The 17,087-nt window shown below is 40.4% G+C and overlaps 2 protein-coding genes across 4 annotated transcripts; one reads left to right on the top strand and one right to left on the bottom strand.

Annotated features, from left to right (window-relative positions):
* LOC100551546 (uncharacterized) lies at positions 1-5,103 on the bottom strand. Of its 2 annotated transcripts, none has more exons than XM_062984157.1 (6): positions 5,054-5,103; positions 4,253-4,319; positions 2,949-3,263; positions 2,292-2,453; positions 1,605-1,757; positions 1-134 (listed from the first exon to the last, which is right to left on the bottom strand). In XM_062984157.1, the coding sequence occupies exons 3-6, from the start codon at positions 3,049-3,051 to the stop codon at positions 10-12; spliced, it is 543 nt and encodes a 180-aa protein (XP_062840227.1). In that variant the 5' UTR covers positions 3,052-3,263; positions 4,253-4,319; positions 5,054-5,103; the 3' UTR covers positions 1-9. The 2 variants fall into 2 exon arrangements, with proteins under 2 accessions (XP_062840227.1, XP_062840226.1); XM_062984156.1 differs by having other exon boundaries at positions 4,926-5,060.
* Positions 5,104-6,983: 1,880 nt separating this feature from the next.
* On the top strand, positions 6,984-15,240 carry pnpo (pyridoxamine 5'-phosphate oxidase). Of its 2 annotated transcripts, none has more exons than XM_062984141.1 (7): positions 6,984-7,094; positions 8,490-8,614; positions 8,703-8,802; positions 9,655-9,708; positions 10,355-10,483; positions 11,575-11,645; positions 12,189-15,240. In XM_062984141.1, exons 2-7 carry the CDS (start codon positions 8,559-8,561, stop codon positions 12,352-12,354), a joined length of 576 nt encoding a protein of 191 aa, XP_062840211.1. In that variant the 5' UTR covers positions 6,984-7,094; positions 8,490-8,558; the 3' UTR covers positions 12,355-15,240. The 2 variants fall into 2 exon arrangements, with proteins under 2 accessions (XP_062840211.1, XP_003222536.2); XM_003222488.4 differs by having other exon boundaries at positions 7,055-7,238.
* The last annotated feature ends 1,847 nt before the right edge of the window (positions 15,241-17,087 follow it).

Below are 17,087 nucleotides of genomic sequence, written 5' to 3'. Positions count from 1 at the left end.
TTTTAAAAATTAATCTTCATGTTCATCATCATATTCCAGACCCTCAAGATGGCAAGTTCTGTGGTGAATCCACGCATTCCTCATTTTTAAAACTATCCGCTCCAAGCGGGAGATACGTTGTTCAAAATCAGTCACTGCAAGGAAAAGCACATTGTTTTGAGTCAAATGTAGAGGGCAATGATTATTATAACAATTATCAGACGTGGGATTCATGCACTTTTCTGTTTCATATGTAATATGAAAAATATGTTCCTAGTTGACAGACACATATACACATGGCAGTGTGGAGCTGACAGTGGCGAAGAGCAAGGTCACAGAAGGTATGTAATGCAAAATGTACAAGCTGATAAGTAAATGTCTATATGGAGAAATCACTACAGTGATCATGAACAAAGCAGTGCTGGTAACACATGAAGTGAGAAAAAATGGTCTCTGTGCACATCACAGAACTAAAATTTCTGATAAACTAATTTGGTAGTTTCATGCTAAAGTTCCCATCAATTGCTGCTATAAAGACAGCATATTTTGTGCCTGTCGCCTTATCCTAACTTATCCATAAAGTGTTATGGATCTTATGAAACAGATTATAGTTCATGAAACTGTATGCCATTAATAAATATTCCATAAGTCTCTTTAAAAAGACCTATAGTAAAGGTAAAGGTTTTCCCCTGACATTAAGTCTAGTCATGTCCGACTATAGGGGTTGGTGTTCATTTTTATTTCTAAACTGAAGAGCCGGCATTGTCCATAGATGCCTCCAACGTCATGTGGCTGGCATGACTACATGAAGCGTTGTTACCTTCCTGCCAGAGCAGTACCTATTGATCTACTCACGTTTGCATGTTTTCAAACTGCTAAGTTGGCAGAAGCTGGGGCAAACTGCAGGAACTCACCCTGCTCCCTGGATTCAAACCGCCAACCTTTTGGTCAGCAAATTCTGCAGCTCAGTGGTTTAACCTATTGTGCTGCCAGGGGCTTCAAAATCGACCTATAGAATCAGAATCATAGAGTTGGAAGACACCTCGCGGGCCATCCAGTCCAACCCATAGAGGCATAGATTTGAACCCAAGAACTATCTAGTGAATAGGAATCCCCTCCTAAAGCACCCTAAAAGTTAATCAACTAAACCTCTCTTTGAAATCTTCTAATGAAGATAGTCACTGCTGGAACTCAGGAAGTTCTTTAATTTAGTCATTTGAATTCATTAGTTTGGTTCTTCTTCATGGTCTCTGTCACTTACATACTATAAATGACTTTTCTGAGGTTCATCCACTATTTCTCATAAGGATTGGTTTCCAGACCTCACGTTAATTGCCTTTTAGACAAATTTCAGCTTGTTAATGTCCTTAAATATGGTGATCAGAATCAGGCACGTTATTCTAGGATAGATCTGGCCAACTTTTTGTTTTTTTGTGGGCAATATTTTGACGTGAATAATGTACTATCTGGATATGAACAAACAGATGTAGAAAGTATGTCTATATGTACAGGTACAGGAAGAAGGCTTTAGTTCACCAATCCATTCCACAGTACAAAACAAATTAACTCTTGGATTTTAGGCTTCTGCCATTTGATAAAAAAAATGGGAAGACCTTTTCACATACCTGTGTTATCCATAATAAACTGGATCCTTTGCATCCCATGCAGGATCTCATCCAGTGTGACCCTTCCTGGTGATTTCGGGAAATGATGTGGATTGGTTTGTGTTTCTCTGGTGTCCTTTTCCTCTGAGGTGGAGGGCTTTTGGAGATCGTCATCTTCCAAATGGGGAGTACAAAAAGGGAAGTTGAGTCAACAACATAGGTAATCTCTTTGCCTTGTAGAAATTTCTCATGTGTATTAGCAGAGAGTTTTGGGACCTTGCTACTAACTCACTAACAGGATTAAGCATTTGCTTATTGCAAGTTGGGAGTGAAGCAGTTGCCGATGTAACTTCTCTTCAGATCTGAGCACAGGATGCTGCTTTATATGGAGGCAAACTGTCTTACCCAGTATTGTTTATTCAGGCTGGCAGCAGCTCTCCAAGGTCATGGATAGGGATAGGTTTTTCCTATCAATTGCCACCCCGGAGATTGAACTTGGGTTTTTCAGCATGCCAAGCTACACAAAAATCCCTGACCAGTGAGGAGCAGGAAACTAGGATTGAACAACTTGCTCTAGTCATGTATCTTATTCAAAAAGAATTATGTACACTGATAGATGGGGTTATCACTTTAAATCTATCTGGTGAAATTGAGTAAATTATACTGTATAGCCATTTAAAGTCAGTAATTTTTTTTCTGTCCACGAACCTTCACCCGATGGTTCTATTTGTTGCTGCTTCACCTCCTGGACCTGGACTTGAACCTGAACCTGGATCGGGGGCTTTTCCTTGACCGGGGGTTTGATTGGGGGTGATTTATTTTCCGGTTCATACTCATCCTCATCTTCTTCATGTTTCAATACGTAGGCAACTGCCAAAAATGAATTATTTGCTGGGTTAAGTCACCACTTTTGGTAGGTACTGAATGCCCCAACGGCCACAGAGAGGCAAAGACCTCTGACTTTGGGCAACTCCTCCCCCTAATAAATCTTGCCTAACAAACCCCATGATAGGGTCAGCAGAAATCAGAAACAACTTGAAACTACATGTTAAAATCCCTACCAAAGAACATATGTATCTTTTAGAATAAAATGATCTTTTTCTGCATGAAGAAAAAAGATGTGTCTTTGCCCAAACATACCCAAGATGGTGGGACCAAGAAAAGGGCCTTCATAATCATCTCAAGGTCCAGGCAGGCTGAACAACATGCCCTTTCGTAAAGACATCTTAGCTCACAAGATAATATCTCAGGTAGGATTTTATTTTGAATATTTTTTTAGACAAAGACTCTCAATCTCCAGACAGCATTGTCTATGATCATGCTACCTGAGACATGATGGAGCAGCAAGGAAGGAGATGTTTGTACCTGGGATAACAGGAGGCTTAGGATGGGAAGGAAACTTTGGTTCTTCCACCACCTTAGGGCTGAATTCTGGGGGTTTCTTTTCTTTGCAACAGCTCCAGGCCATGTTCACATTTTCCCCATTCTCCACATAAAGCTTCTTATAGTTTGAGCAGAAATGAAAGCCCCTTTGTCCTCTGATTCAGAAATAGTTGTCTGCGATATCTGGAAGGACGCAATGCAAACTGCCAGCCTTTGGGTGGGTCACTGCTACTTCCCTGTTCTTCTGAACAACGTTGACATTCCTTTTTCAAAGGATGGATCTGCAACTTTTCTAGCCTAGAACAGAATGGCAAAGAATGTAAGAAGTGGAGTATGGATAGTTCAGGCTGAGTATCCCTTATCCAGAATTTCAAAATCCAAAATACTGCAAAGTCCAAAATTGTATTTGAGCTTATTCTTTACTGGGAGACATTATCTCAATGCTCAGAGATACTGTTACTTGATATGATCAAGGACAAAGTTTTCACATTCAAAACGAAGTACAAATTGAGTATTTCTGATTTGCAAAACCTTTCACACTAGTGGCTGAGATCGTGGTTGCTTTCTGGTGGTTCAACATACACAAACTTTGTTTCATGCACAAAATTATTAGGAACATTTTGTATAAAACTACCTTCAGGCTATGGTAGTTTCATATTTATGTGTTTCATATTTAAATTTGAATCCCTGTCTCCCAAGATATCTAATGTATATGCAAGTATTCCAAATTCTATTAGCTAGAATAGAAATCAGCTTTTCCCCTGAAGCTTTTCCTGCAGACATGCTACTGCAACCTAACAATGAAAATCTGTGTTTCTCCTGCCCTCCTTCACCATCATACCAATGCTAATGCAGCTCAATATCATTCAGTTAGACAGAGAATGAGGAGGAAATGAGAAAGCTGGGAAGGTGTAAAAAGACTTGCTTGGTTTTTTCATTTGAAAGAAGGAATCTTTGTCAGAGACTTTGTTAACAGAAGTATAGCAATATAGAAGGGTGCTGGAATGGAGTTGAATTTTACTTCCAAACTGGCAATGGGAGAGCTTCTGCCACTGTACCGGAAGACAGCAAGCTATCTCAGGGGCACCTGCCTGTCCTTCAACACATCTGCCCTAAGATCAGTGTGTGCCTTATCCTAACATCCCACAGCCATAACACATCGTATGAGTCTGGGAACCATTACTTGGGGAAAAGGACCCACCCTCCACCCTGCTCTGTTAAAGGAATAGAACTAAAACTTGGAAATCTTTAAGAATCCTCCTTATAATAATTATTTTCTCACTTACCTTCTCTCTTTCATTCACTCCTTTTCTTTTGCTCTCCAAGAAGACTTCATTGTCACCCAGGCAAGGCCTAGATAATGAAAGTATTTTTTTTCCAAATTTATCAAATTGCTAGCTAGCATTTATCCTGTGAGTTCAGGCATAAATATCAGGTTCAATAAGACCTTGCTGTGTATTCTACGACATGATTCTAAGCATGTCCTTGACATTTCTGTGAAATGAACATTGCTTGCAATTGTGTCAGGTCAATATTGGCTTCTCTGCATTTCCCCCAAACAGTTCTTCTCAAGCATGACACTTTTATGAGCTTTGCCTTTTTGGAGATTTAAGTCACTGCAGTCACCTTTATGCATTTTGTGAAGTTCTCCCAGCATTGCATTGAATGGATAGCTAAATAGATGGATGGACTAATATGAATGATGCAATGCTGAAAGACCTCATAAAATGCATAGAAGGGCTTGTGTGCACGTGTATACTGTATGTCATCTATTATAAGATTTCCTTTTTCCCATATAAACATCTCAAAAAAACGGGATGTGTCTTAGAATCACAGGCATTTTTATAAATAAAGCTTTTTTTCACTTGGTGGTAGTGTGTGCCTAGAATCAATATTATATATTAAATATGTGTGCGTGCAAGTGAGATATGGAGGTAAAGAAAGCCACAGTGTCCTCACCCTTGATTTAGTCCTCATAGAATAAACCCACTTCCTCCCGTACTTATAGAAAATTAAGCCAGAACCATAGTATCGTCCTTGTGGAGAATGTGAACACCTTGGAAGAAGAAAAGGCATTGAAGACTTACTATCAGAGAGGACCTCAGCTATATGGCAGGTGAACATGTAAGTGGAAGTGTCACAATGCAGGATATGTCACTGTTACCTTAGCAACCTGGCTCATCCATGGGCATTCTTAGTTTATGGGTTTTTTTGCAGCATTCATTTGTGGTCCAGACAAAATGATGTAAGGAATACCTACATAATGTCAGAGGCTCATTAAATGGCACTTGTGATAATGTATTTCAGGATTCAATGCAAACCCAAAATAGATGCAATGCCATAGTTAAGTGTCATTGTGATATCTCCATAGTACTAATAGGAAAAAAAATCAAACTATGAGTTGTTGGGCATTTTTGGCACCTCCTTGCACCTTAGAAAAATTACAAGTTTGTGCATCATTGGGAACACTTAGGAGTTCACCCAAAATATAGTTATGACCAGAGGCATGGATTTGTTAATGTTTTATTTATAAAGACTAGTCATCCAAATCAGTTTAATCAGAACCATGTAAAGGGGTCCATGAAGGAGACCCAAAAGCCCCTTTGCTTGTCATCTAAGTCCCCTTTGGGGAGATAGAGGCGGGGTATAAAAATAAAATAATAATAATAATAATAATAATAATAATAATTATTATTATTATTATTATTATTATTATTATCTAAAAGCCAGCAAAGAAGGATCCAAGAAAAAGTCTTCATAGAAAAGAGCGTCACAGCTTCCTTATCATTGTACAAAAGGCCCAGCTTCAGGTTCCCATTCACTTTGGATGCATCTGCTCTGTAGAACTGATGCAGTTTAATAACAATAATAAGATATTTCATTTATATCCTGCCCATCTCCCCAAGGGACTCGGGGCAGCTTACAACATAATACAATAAAATGCAATACAATAAAAATGGAATAACAATAACATCCAATCAATATAAAACACAAAATTAACAATAAAAATATGAACATTAGATTAGAGGCACAGTTGTTCCTATGAGATAAAAAGGGGGCTTTAAAACTGCTTTAGCTGCTGTGGCTCAATGCAATGGAATTGTGGGAGTTGTAGTTTTACAGGGTCTTTAGCAATTTCTGCCAAAGATGGCTGGTGCCTCGCCAGGCTATAAATCCCAGGATTCCATAGCATTGAGCCATGGCAATTAAAGTGGTGTCAAACTACATTAATTCTACAGTATAGACGGAGTCTGAGAAAAAGATGTTTGTAGCTTTTGGTAAACTCATGGTGGAGACCTGAGTCTATGAAAGATCATTCTATTAATGTCTTCTTCCCGGGGCCCTGTCACACTGCACTGTTATAGTGCTATTATTCCGCTGTAATGGCCATGGCAACATTATATACAATCCTAGGGTATGCACGCAGTTTAGGGAAGGGCATTGAGAATTCTCTGCCAGAGAGCTCTTGGGCCTCAGAATTCCATAGAATGTTGTCATGGCAGTTAAAAGTGGAATAGTAGCGCTATAACAGCCAGCCTTTCAACATTTTGGATTTTGGGATGTACATTTATGCCAATATTGCAAAATCCAAAGCAAAAAAAAAAAAAAACCTGTCGAACTGTGGTCCTGTGTATTTTGGATAAAGGATACCCAACCTGCAATTAATTTTTCCGAATACTAAATATTCTAATCATGCATAAGTGGGATTTTATTGATTAGCAGCAATTTGTAATAATTAACATTTAAGTAGAAAAAAAATAGAAAGTGGAAAACTGGTCTATCCATGTAATTTTTAAAAATACACCAAGCTCCGCCCACTCCCCTTAGGACACGCCCCTTGGACCCCGCCGTTTCCCCAAGTTGAGGTTCTTTTTCGGATTGATTTGGGGATGTCGCTTTCTATTGGCTAGAGGAAGGCCCAATTTTTCCTTCTGATTGGTGTATCTCCGTCTTCCTCTTGATTTGCTAGAACGTGAAAGAGGGCGGGATAGAAGACCATTCCCTTGCTTTGGATTGGTTCCTGTCATCTTCCTGCTGTTTTGTAATCGACCGGAGAGAGAACGAAAAGGCGGGACGGACTTTGACTCGCTCTATGTTGTCTACGCATGCGCATTAAATGGATAGAAGGTGAGCTGAATGTTGGCTTGCGGGAGGCGTTTCGGGCTCGGAATTTTGGCTCCCGTCGGCCTTCATAGTTCAGGCCAAGTTGGAAAGTATTCTTATGCGATGGATCTGGGTCCCTTTCGGAAGAATTACAGGGGAGACGACGAGGTGAGCGAGTAGGGATTAGGACCCAGAATCCCTTTTCTCCATTGCAGGGGCTTAGCATGAAGTAAAGGCCGAATAATTACAATTTATACAGTAGCTATCAATAGAGTTCCCGAGCATGTACAGAGTGTTGTCAAAGGCTTTCATGGCCGGAATCACAGGGTTGTTGTGAGTTTTCCGGGCTGTATGGCCATGTTCCAAAAGCATTCTCTCCTGACGTTTCGCCCACATCTGTGGCAGGCATGCTCAGACGTTGGGAGGTCTGTTGGAAACTAGGCAAGTGAGGTTTATCTATCTATCTATCTATATCTGTGGACTAATATCCAGGGTGGGAGAAAGAATTCTCGTCTGTTTGAGAAAAGTGTAAATGTTGCCACCTTGATTAACATTGAATGCAGTTTCAAAGCCTGGCTGCTTCCTGTCTGGGGAAATCCTTTGTTGGGAGGTGTTGGCTGGCCCTGATTGTTTCTTGTCTGGAATCCCACTATTTTATCAAAGTTGCTCTTTATTTACTGTCCTGATTTTAAAGTTTTTAATACTGGTAGCCAGATTTTGTTCATTTTCATGTTTTCCTCCTTTCTGTTGAAATTGTCCATATGCTTGTGGATTTCAGTGGCTTCTCTGTGTAATCTGACATGGTGGTTGTTGGAGCAGTCCAGCATTTCTGTGTTCTCAAATAATATGCTATGTCCAGGTTGGTTCATCAGGTGCTCTGTTATGGCTGACTTCTCTGGTTGAGTTAGTCTGCAGTGACTTTCATGTTCCTTGATTCATGTTTTGGCAACACTGCATTTGGTGGTCCCTATGTAGACTTGTCCACAGCTGTATGGTATATGGTAGACTCCTGCAGAGATGAGAGGATTCCTCTTGTCCTTAGCAGATCGTAGCATTTGTGTTCTTGGTGTCATAAATGTGTGTTAGGTGGCAATGTATTTTGTCCCTTCCCTCCTCCATCAAGAGTTATGAGGGGGAGAATTTTCTCTAGGTATGGAGATATTGTGAAAAATCCTAGGAAATTAGGGTTGAAATGACGTGGAAAGCTTCCATGGCTCTCCCTTTCAGAGGACTGCTCTCCACATGTTAAAGAAGAGGCAGAGATAATATAATCCCCGTTCTTGTAAATTTATAATCTTAAATGGCTAAATAAGTATTTTTTGAGGTTGAGGAAGCTACTAAAATGGAGGAACCCAGAAACTTGTTGTGTGGACAGATATGGTTAGCTTCTATGGCAATGCTGTTTGTTTCTCTTCCTAGGCCTTTGAGGAAAAACATCTCATCTCCCTTAATCCCATAAAGCAGTTCTCCGCATGGTTTGAGGAAGCAATGAAATGCCCATCCATTGGAGAAGTTAATGCCATGTGCCTGGCCACATGTACCAGGTAGGAATCCTAATTGTTTTCATTCTTTCCTTATTGTATAGATTCTTATTTGTGTGACTTACAACAAATTGTGTTTATTCCTTCCCAGGGATGGTAAACCTTCGGCTCGAATGTTGCTTTTGAAGGGCGTTAGTCAGGAAGGCTTCCGTTTCTTCACCAACCATGAGAGCAGGAAAGGAAAGGAACTGGTGAGTGTTCACTGCTTTAAGGGGGGGAAGCAGTATATAAGTAATAATAATAATAATGCTGTCCTGCTTGAGAAACCTATGGGAAAGATCAAGAATGTCATCAGCTGGCAATCCAAACTACTTGCTTTGGAGCTGACATATCAAGGCGTATTTAGAAAGGAGAGAACAAAATAAGTTTAAACTCTTGCTTCAGCGAATAAGTAAAAATGTTCACGATGATCACTATGTTACTCTGTGGCAGCAAAACACAGAGTTTTGTGGCACCATAAAAAGCGAAAAGGGTTTTTTAAATGTAAACTTTCAGTGATTCTGCCCAGTTATTAGTTGGATATAGTATAGCCCAGGCATGGATAAACTTTGGCCTCCCAGATGTTTTAGACTTCAACTCCCAGAAACTTACCAGCTGGCTGGAATTTCTGGGTGTTGCCCATGCCTGGCATAGCCTTATTTGTTCAATGTTAATATCACTGCTTGGTAGACAAAAAATGGAAAGTTGCTTAACAAGTGACTGTTGATGTGTTTTTTTTAATTAAGTGCTTGCATGAAGAAAGGTTGAACAAAACAACATGTTGGGAGTGATAAAAGCTTACAGCCTAGATAAACAGATTACTTATATATGAGGATGAGAAGACTTCTGCCAGCCAGAGTAGAAATCAGCCTCACAGTGAAGCCTAGTCTGTGGAGGGCTAGAAAAATGAGAGCTAGAGTGGACAGAAATTGGTAAGCAGCCAATGAAAAAGTTGGGTGTGAATACAGACAAACCTGTGTAAATGAAATGATTAACTTATCTAGTGAGGAAAACATTTTGTTTCATTCTTTTCTTGTTTTTTTTTTCTTCTTCTCCATTTACAGGACTCAAACCCGTTTGCTTCAATGGTCTTTTACTGGGAGCCCCTCAATCGCCAGGTAAACAATTTCCTTTTCATTAATTGAAAATAAGTTCTGCAATCAGACTGAAAGTTGCATTGGGGGCACAGGCTACTGTGAGAAGGAGTTTAGAAGCAACTTTATCATGCCTTCTTTCAGTATTCCAATTGCTCTGAAAATGCTTCAAAGCTTAGTTAAATCTGTTGAAGTCTTTGAGTAAATAACCAGAGAGTTTTCCTATGGCTCGATTTATGGAGGAAATTGTGTAGGACTAGAGAGTAGGGACAAAGAACTTCCAATACTTCAGCTTTGATATTGTGAATAATATCGGCCAGGTGTTAGTATCCATGGGAAATACATTTTCAAAGCTTAGGATGACGATATTGCTAGATTCGCAGATGAGTGGTGTTAGAAAATGAGAGGGACAATTCATCTGTGGAGCAGCAGCAGGGACTCCTTTGGATGAAGGACCATGGAATGGGATGGCCAATTAACTCAAAGAAATGAAAAAGTTAGCACAATTAGAACACAGTAGCAAAGTATGCCAAGAGATCAATTTACTTTAGGATGGGTCTTTCTTTTCCATTTATTCTGAACATATTCAGGGTTAGAACCATATACCATAACCCCTGATAAGTCTTCCCTCTTATCTTCCCATTAGTTATTTTTATTGGTTTCTTTCCAGGTGCGGATTGAAGGCTCGGTGGAGAGGCTTCCTGAGCAGGAATCAGAGAAGTATTTCCAGTCGCGTCCAAAGAGCAGCCAAATTGGGGCCATTGTGAGTCTGCAAAGCACAGTGATCCCAGATAGAGAGGTGAGGATTGTTCCTTGGGGCTCCTTTTGCTTGGCCATATACCTTAAGGCTAATAAAAGGCAAACACACAGTGCATAATAACATCCAGAAATAAGATATAAATAAATGTTAAGCATTAAAAACATTTTAAATTAAATACAGTTATTGTGGAGACACATCAATTAAATAGTATATTTTGCTAAGCTCAGTCAACAGTAATAAACATGAGCCAGCGAGAAAATTAAGAGAAGTCTTCACAAAATAAGTAAATAAATACAAATAAAATAAAATCTGAAAACAAAACAAAAGTCCCCACTAAAGCCCAGGAGCAACAGAGTTGAAAGTTGCGCGTCAGCAGAGAAGTCAGCAATCCCAGTGCAAATCAAACCCAGTTTCATTACTAAGTTGATGGTCAAAGAGGGGCTGGTTGGTAAAATTCCCCAGTACTGTCGTCCTATAAGGTATCAGTGACTTTAAGTAACTTCGGGCAGTGGCTACCTAGCGGCAAGAGCATGGTAGCGGGAAATGCCTGCGATGGTAGAGTGGCTTTGTTGCACCACCTTTTCCAGGCTGATGTTGGGCAGTGGGAGGGAAGGCCGAGTGGAGCGCAGCTCAAGGAAGGTTGCAGTAGTCTTTGCTCTTGCCGGTGATCGGGTTTGCATGAGACCATAGGAACTCCAATAGAATCAGGCCTTCAGTAGAACACTAGTCAGCCGGGCAACAGGTGGAAAAGGCCACCCTGGAGCAGTTAAAGATGGCGGGAGGGTCTCTCAGCAGCTGTTAGAGAGTGCCTAGTTGGTAGACTGGCTCTATATTAAAATATATTATTTTTCTCTTCTCCATTGATGGTTTGCTTAGCCAAATAACATTTTTGCAGCCTATGAGGTTAATATACATTAACTGTTAACTGGCAAAAAGGATGTAGGGATGCGGGGGCGGGGGGGGGGGGAGCTTTCCTTCCTTGGTAGCCAGCAGAGAAATACAAGATAATAAAATTAGCAACTGCAACTTATTTACATTACAGTACTAATTTAGATGTGATGCCAAGTTTCCTGTTTTTCTTTTGCTGTTTGCTTTCCAAAAGTATTCCTATTGCTTCCCTTCTTTGTTAGTTTTTAAGGAAAAAGAATGCAGAACTAGAGGAAGCATATCGAGAAGCCAAGGTGCCTAAGCCAACCTATTGGTGAGTTGGACCTTTGTATGCCTTTCAACTTTAGATTCACTTATATTATCTTTCGTTTGTTTGTTCACTGCCAGCCATAAACTGGGAAATGCATTAATATGCTTTTATATCCCAGTGAAATGGTAATTTGAGTTGTGGTAGGTAAGACTGTGTTGTCACTCTAAGGATAAGGGGTCATCAGAGTCTTACGCATAGTAATAATAATAAATAATAATAAACTTTATTTATATCCCACCACCATCTCCCTGAAGGGACTCGGAGCAGCCCACAAATGCACTCCAGGGTGCAGCCTATAGCACAAAATGGTACATGAGTATAAAACGATATCACATAAAATTATAATAACAACCACTGATTTTTTAAAAACTGTCATGCACCAGGATTTTAAAAAATGTCTTGAGTGATTTGTGGGTTTCTTTTTAACCCACTGAGAAGTCTTTTGTACTGAGGAATAGTATTAGGTTTAGCAATATGGTTTCAGATTAGGTCTTGCATTTCTTGAGCTCAGACTGAATGCCTGTGTTCTCTCTTTCTTTCTCACAGGGGTGGATACATCCTAAAGCCAGAAGTTATTGAGTTCTGGCAGGGCCAGACAAACCGTTTGCATGACCGTCTTGTCTTCCGGTACCGCCAGGATCCCAGTGCACCATTGGAGCCCATGACCCACAAAGGGGAGGGCAACTGGGTTTACGAGAGACTCTCCCCTTGAAAAGCCTGTAGGGTTCATTGTCGTTGTGCCATTCTTGCAGTATCTGTGCCAAAGTCGGTGTTTCTTGCTCCGCCCCCCTCCCGAGACAGAACAGGTTGGAGGTCAGGGGATAAAGACTGGATCTCCCCAGAGGAAGCCTAGATTCGGGTTATTGCACAAACACCTTGAATCAGCCTGATCTATTTCACAGAATTGTTGTGAAGATAAATAGGGCTGTCCCTATTTGAACCTGATCTCATTGGAGGTAGGTCAGGATACAAATTTAATGGCTCAATAGGTGTTTAGGTTACAATTTTATCTACTCTTAATTTGTTGAACTTTCATTCCTCCCAGACATGACATCTTAGGAATTTATAGTGAAACACACTTTTATGAGTAGAGTCAAGAATTCTATATCTCCTGGGGTTTGGGGGCATGGCCGTGAGAGATCATAACAGATTGGCTTCATTTTATAATGACTGCATAAATCTGTCTGGTTCTGCATTGACATGAACAGATAGGTTTCAGTTTTGTATCCCTAAACTAGCTGGCAAGAGACTTTTTTATTGAAACAGGCTTTTGGCATTTGACCGCCTATTGGAAAGAGGGGCTTTAACTGGAGGTGCTGTGTTTTTTTATCACTGTGATTTTATGCTGCTTTTAATCCTGTTCAGCTATAATTTGTTTAAATTTTAGAGATGTTGGAGATGCTGAGGCTGACAAAAGCATCCTTGGGTGTTTTGCATGTCGCCCAAAAGATGTACTTTGCCCACCACTGCTTTTGGAGGTGCTATGTTGAGACCATCAATCCTGAACACAGTATTAGGAACTTAGAAAAAAGGAGGACGTGAACTGCTCTAACTTCCCCTAACCCAGGAACTAAAACAGCTTTCTCTGAACTAGTAACATCCAGGGGTGGCCTGCTGTTCTGAGGGTGGTAGAAGTTTGTTCTGAGGGTGGTAGAAGTCATAATCCTACATGTCTGGAAGACAGAGCTAGAAGTTGTGAGAGGGACATATGACATTTCTGCTTGTCTTTAGCTTCTGATTTCACAGAGCATTGCTGTCATGTTTTTATTCTCTCAAGCTGTAAAAGCCAGGGAGTTGATTTCATAGGATTTATTTATCATGTCAGAAGCGAATTGAGAATACAGTTATAATGTATAGAAAAACCACAAACAAAGTTAAAAACTTGGCATTATACTATATTTCCTTTGACCAAAAGCTAGTCACTTGGACTGCTTCTGGTGTCCTTGTAAGACAATCCTCCATCGTGGATCTGGCAGGGCTCAGACTTCATTGTAGTAAGTGGTCTGTGGTTTACTCTTCTCCACACTCACATGTCGTGGACTCTACTTTGTGGCCCCATTTCTTAAGGTTGGCTCTACATCTCGTGATGCCAGAGCACAGTCTGTTCAGTGCCTTCCAATTTGCCCAGTCTTCTGTGTGCCCAGGAGGGAGTTTCTCATCTGATATCAGCCACTGATTGAGATTTCGGGTTTTAGCCTGCCACTTTTGACTCTCGCTTGCTGAGGTGTTCCTGCGAATATCTCTGTAGATCTTAGGAAGCTACTTCTTGATTTAAGGCATTGGCTTGCTGACTGATATCTGACCTGTTTTAACGTGGTGAGATGTATTCCACACTGGGTATGCATATTCAGCAGCAGAGTAGCAAAGCGCAAGGGTAGATGTCTTCACTGTGTCTGGTTGCGATCCTCAGCTTGTGCCAGTCTGCTTTTGTATGATATTATTTCTAGCACCCACTTTTTGCTTGATTTTCATAAGATATAAAGCATGGAAAATTATGTTCTCAGGATATTGAAATCTGATCAGGGCAGCCCATTTCATACTTGTGTCCCAGTCTCAAGAACACAAGGGTTTGATCCCAAATTGCTGTTTTGCTCCATGTAGCTGGTTCTATAGGCTATATTTCAGAGGAAGGAACTGGCTAAAGCACCTCTGAGTATTCCTTTCCTAAGAAAACCTTATGAACTTAATGCAGTTGTCATAAGTTGATAGGTGTCTTGAAATCACAAAAAGCACGCAAGAAAAGAATCTATTTCCACTCAGTCCCCATATGTTTGCAGCAGGAGTGGGCAAAGTGCAATTCTTAGTCCCCTTTTTGGGGTCCCAAGCCTCTTGGGTAGATTTTTAAAATTATTTATCTCCTAGAAAGTGGCATTTTTACCCATTATTTTAGCCCTGTGGCCATTTTAAACATAGGAAAGGGTTTTGTAAAAAACAAAACAAAAATAATAATTTCTCTTGGATATAAAATTCCTTCAAATGTGACAAAAATGTCTTATTCTCTATGGGGCTTCAGGAAATTTGGGAGACAAATTGTGGGTGGTATTGAGTTCTCCAAAGTCTCTTGAGGATGAGTTAATACTGACTCTTAGCTTCTCATAGTTGTCCCCTCGTGATGTTAAGCCCCACACTCTATTTGTCGCTTAACTGGCCTAGCCACAAGGATCAAACTTTGGGGGCAGCGTGGGAGTCTGCCAATAGTTTGAATCCACAAAAAGAAAATCAAGATCCAGTCCATTGCATCCACCAACACCAGTATTGACTAGACAACTCCTGTCTTGTGTTTTTGAGGTGCCTATCCAAGTATGTCGACCATTTATTATGTTTATGTTGAGGTAGTTTTCAAAAACTTGTAACTGGCTTATCCATTGCCATAAATGGAAGTGCAATAAAACGTCAGCTGATCCTAAAAGATGAGATGCTTGCTTGGTAATGTGCGTCATGTAATGTTTCTTATAAAATATATTTTAAGTGGTGTATGCTGTCCTAGTAATTCATGTTGTTGCTCTATCTGGTCCATCTGGCACCCGCTTGCTGCTGTGTACTAAGTTGGAGTCTGTACTTATGTACATTGGACAATAAAAGTTAGCTTGCAGTTGAAGGTGAGTGTGGTTTAATATTAACTTTTGTCCAGTTTTTCTTTTCCTTTCTTCCAAAGTGGAGTGTGTCTCAATTTTCTCAAACATTTCAGTTGGAGAATGTTTCCCTCCTGCAGCCAGAAGGGCTCTTGTGTCTATAATCAACTACACTCCAGATACAAATTCAACCAGGAAAACTGGTGAGAACTATCCCATTCGGTTACTGCGAGTTTCCAGGCTGTATGGTCATGTTCCAGAAGAATCAATGTTCCACCTTGATTAGCATTGAATGGCCTTGCAGCTTCAAAGCCTGGCTGCTTCCTGCCCGAGGGAATCCTTTACTGGGAGGTATTAGCTGGACCTCATAGTTTCATGCCTGGAATTGTCCTGTTGTTCTTTATTTACTGTCCTGATTTTACAGTTTTTTAAATACTGGTAGCCAGATTTTGTTCATTTTCATGGTTTCTTCCTTTCTGTTGAAATTGTCCACATGCTTGTGGATTTCAATGGCTTCTCTGTGTAGTCTGACATGGTGCTTCTTAAAGTGGTCCAACATTTCTGTGTTCCCAAATAATATGCTGTGTCCAGGTTAGTTCATCAAATGCTGTGCTATGGGATTCCCTAGGCAGGAAGCAGCCAGGCTTTGAAGCTGCAAAGCTATTCAGTGCTAATCAAGGTGGCCAATTTTAGCATTCACACTTGTCTCAAACAGACAAGAGTTCTTTTTCCCACCCTGGACATTCCACAGATATATAAATCCCCACTTGCCTATTTTCCAACAGACCTCACAACCTCTGAGGATGCCTGCCATAGATGTGGGTGAAACATCAGGAAATACTTCTGGAACATAACCATACAGCCCGGGAAACTCACAGCAACCCAGTGATTCCGGCCATGAAAGTTTCAACAACACAACTATCCCATTCTTTTATTATTTGTTATTTTTCCATCATTTGGAAGTGTTTGTTGTACATCCACTTTCCACCAGGAGGAGCTAGGAGGAAAGCCTTTTCCGGTGTGCAGCCTAAGTATCGGTTTACTCTCGGTTGAGTTCTTGGGTTGCGTCCCAGTGAAACTGCAGCCTTGATAACTTTTTGACCTTTCTCAGCTCCTGGTGCATATTTGCCTTCTCAGTCATCAGTCCCTTGTTCAATCATCAGGGGTCAGGCTCTCCTGGGGCAGTTCACTTAAGAGAATGGGATTCCCTAAAGGCTGGAAGAGTCCCCAGCAGGCTTGCAAACACTCATTTGTGGAATGCATACAGAACACATTCAGTTTCCTTACTTCAAGCAGTGCTTTGTGCTGTCATTTTCTGAAGGTTGAAGTAAACCATGTTTGCAAAGCAAAACAAGTGGGACAGGAGTTTCCCAGCTTTGTGCAGAACAGCTTTGCCTGAAAGCAATCAAAACCAGACCCTACACACCATATTTCCTACACTAGGGATTGGAAATAAGTTCCAAGTTGCAATCCCAGCTTTTCTATTTTATCTTGGCATAGAGTTTTGTTTTGTTTTTGTTTTTTAAAAAAAACACTACAAATTTTAGATGTTTGCAATTTTAATTTCTAGAACTGACTCAGATTCTGAGATGTGTCATCCTTTCCAAACGACCTTTCCTAGCTCTGCTTGGGGTAACATTCCAAAGAAACTCAAAGGCTGTGAGATATGATTGTAAGATACAGATCCATCTTCATATCCCTGCTCAAGTAATAACCTTGAGCCTAAATCTTTATGTGTTTGTTTTCAAGTCACCTGTTGACTTATGGCGATACAAGGAAATTTAATAGAGTTTTCTTAGTCAATGAATACTCAGGTGCTTTGCCATTGCCAACTTCTGAATCTCATCTACAATAATAAAATTATACAAGAGAA

The sequence above is a fragment of the Anolis carolinensis genome, chromosome 6, assembly GCF_035594765.1.
Source record: "Anolis carolinensis isolate JA03-04 chromosome 6, rAnoCar3.1.pri, whole genome shotgun sequence".
Lineage (NCBI taxonomy): Eukaryota > Metazoa > Chordata > Lepidosauria > Squamata > Dactyloidae > Anolis > Anolis carolinensis.
The sequence above is the reverse complement of the archived record's forward strand: the minus strand, read 5'-3'. Positions and strand labels throughout refer to the sequence as shown.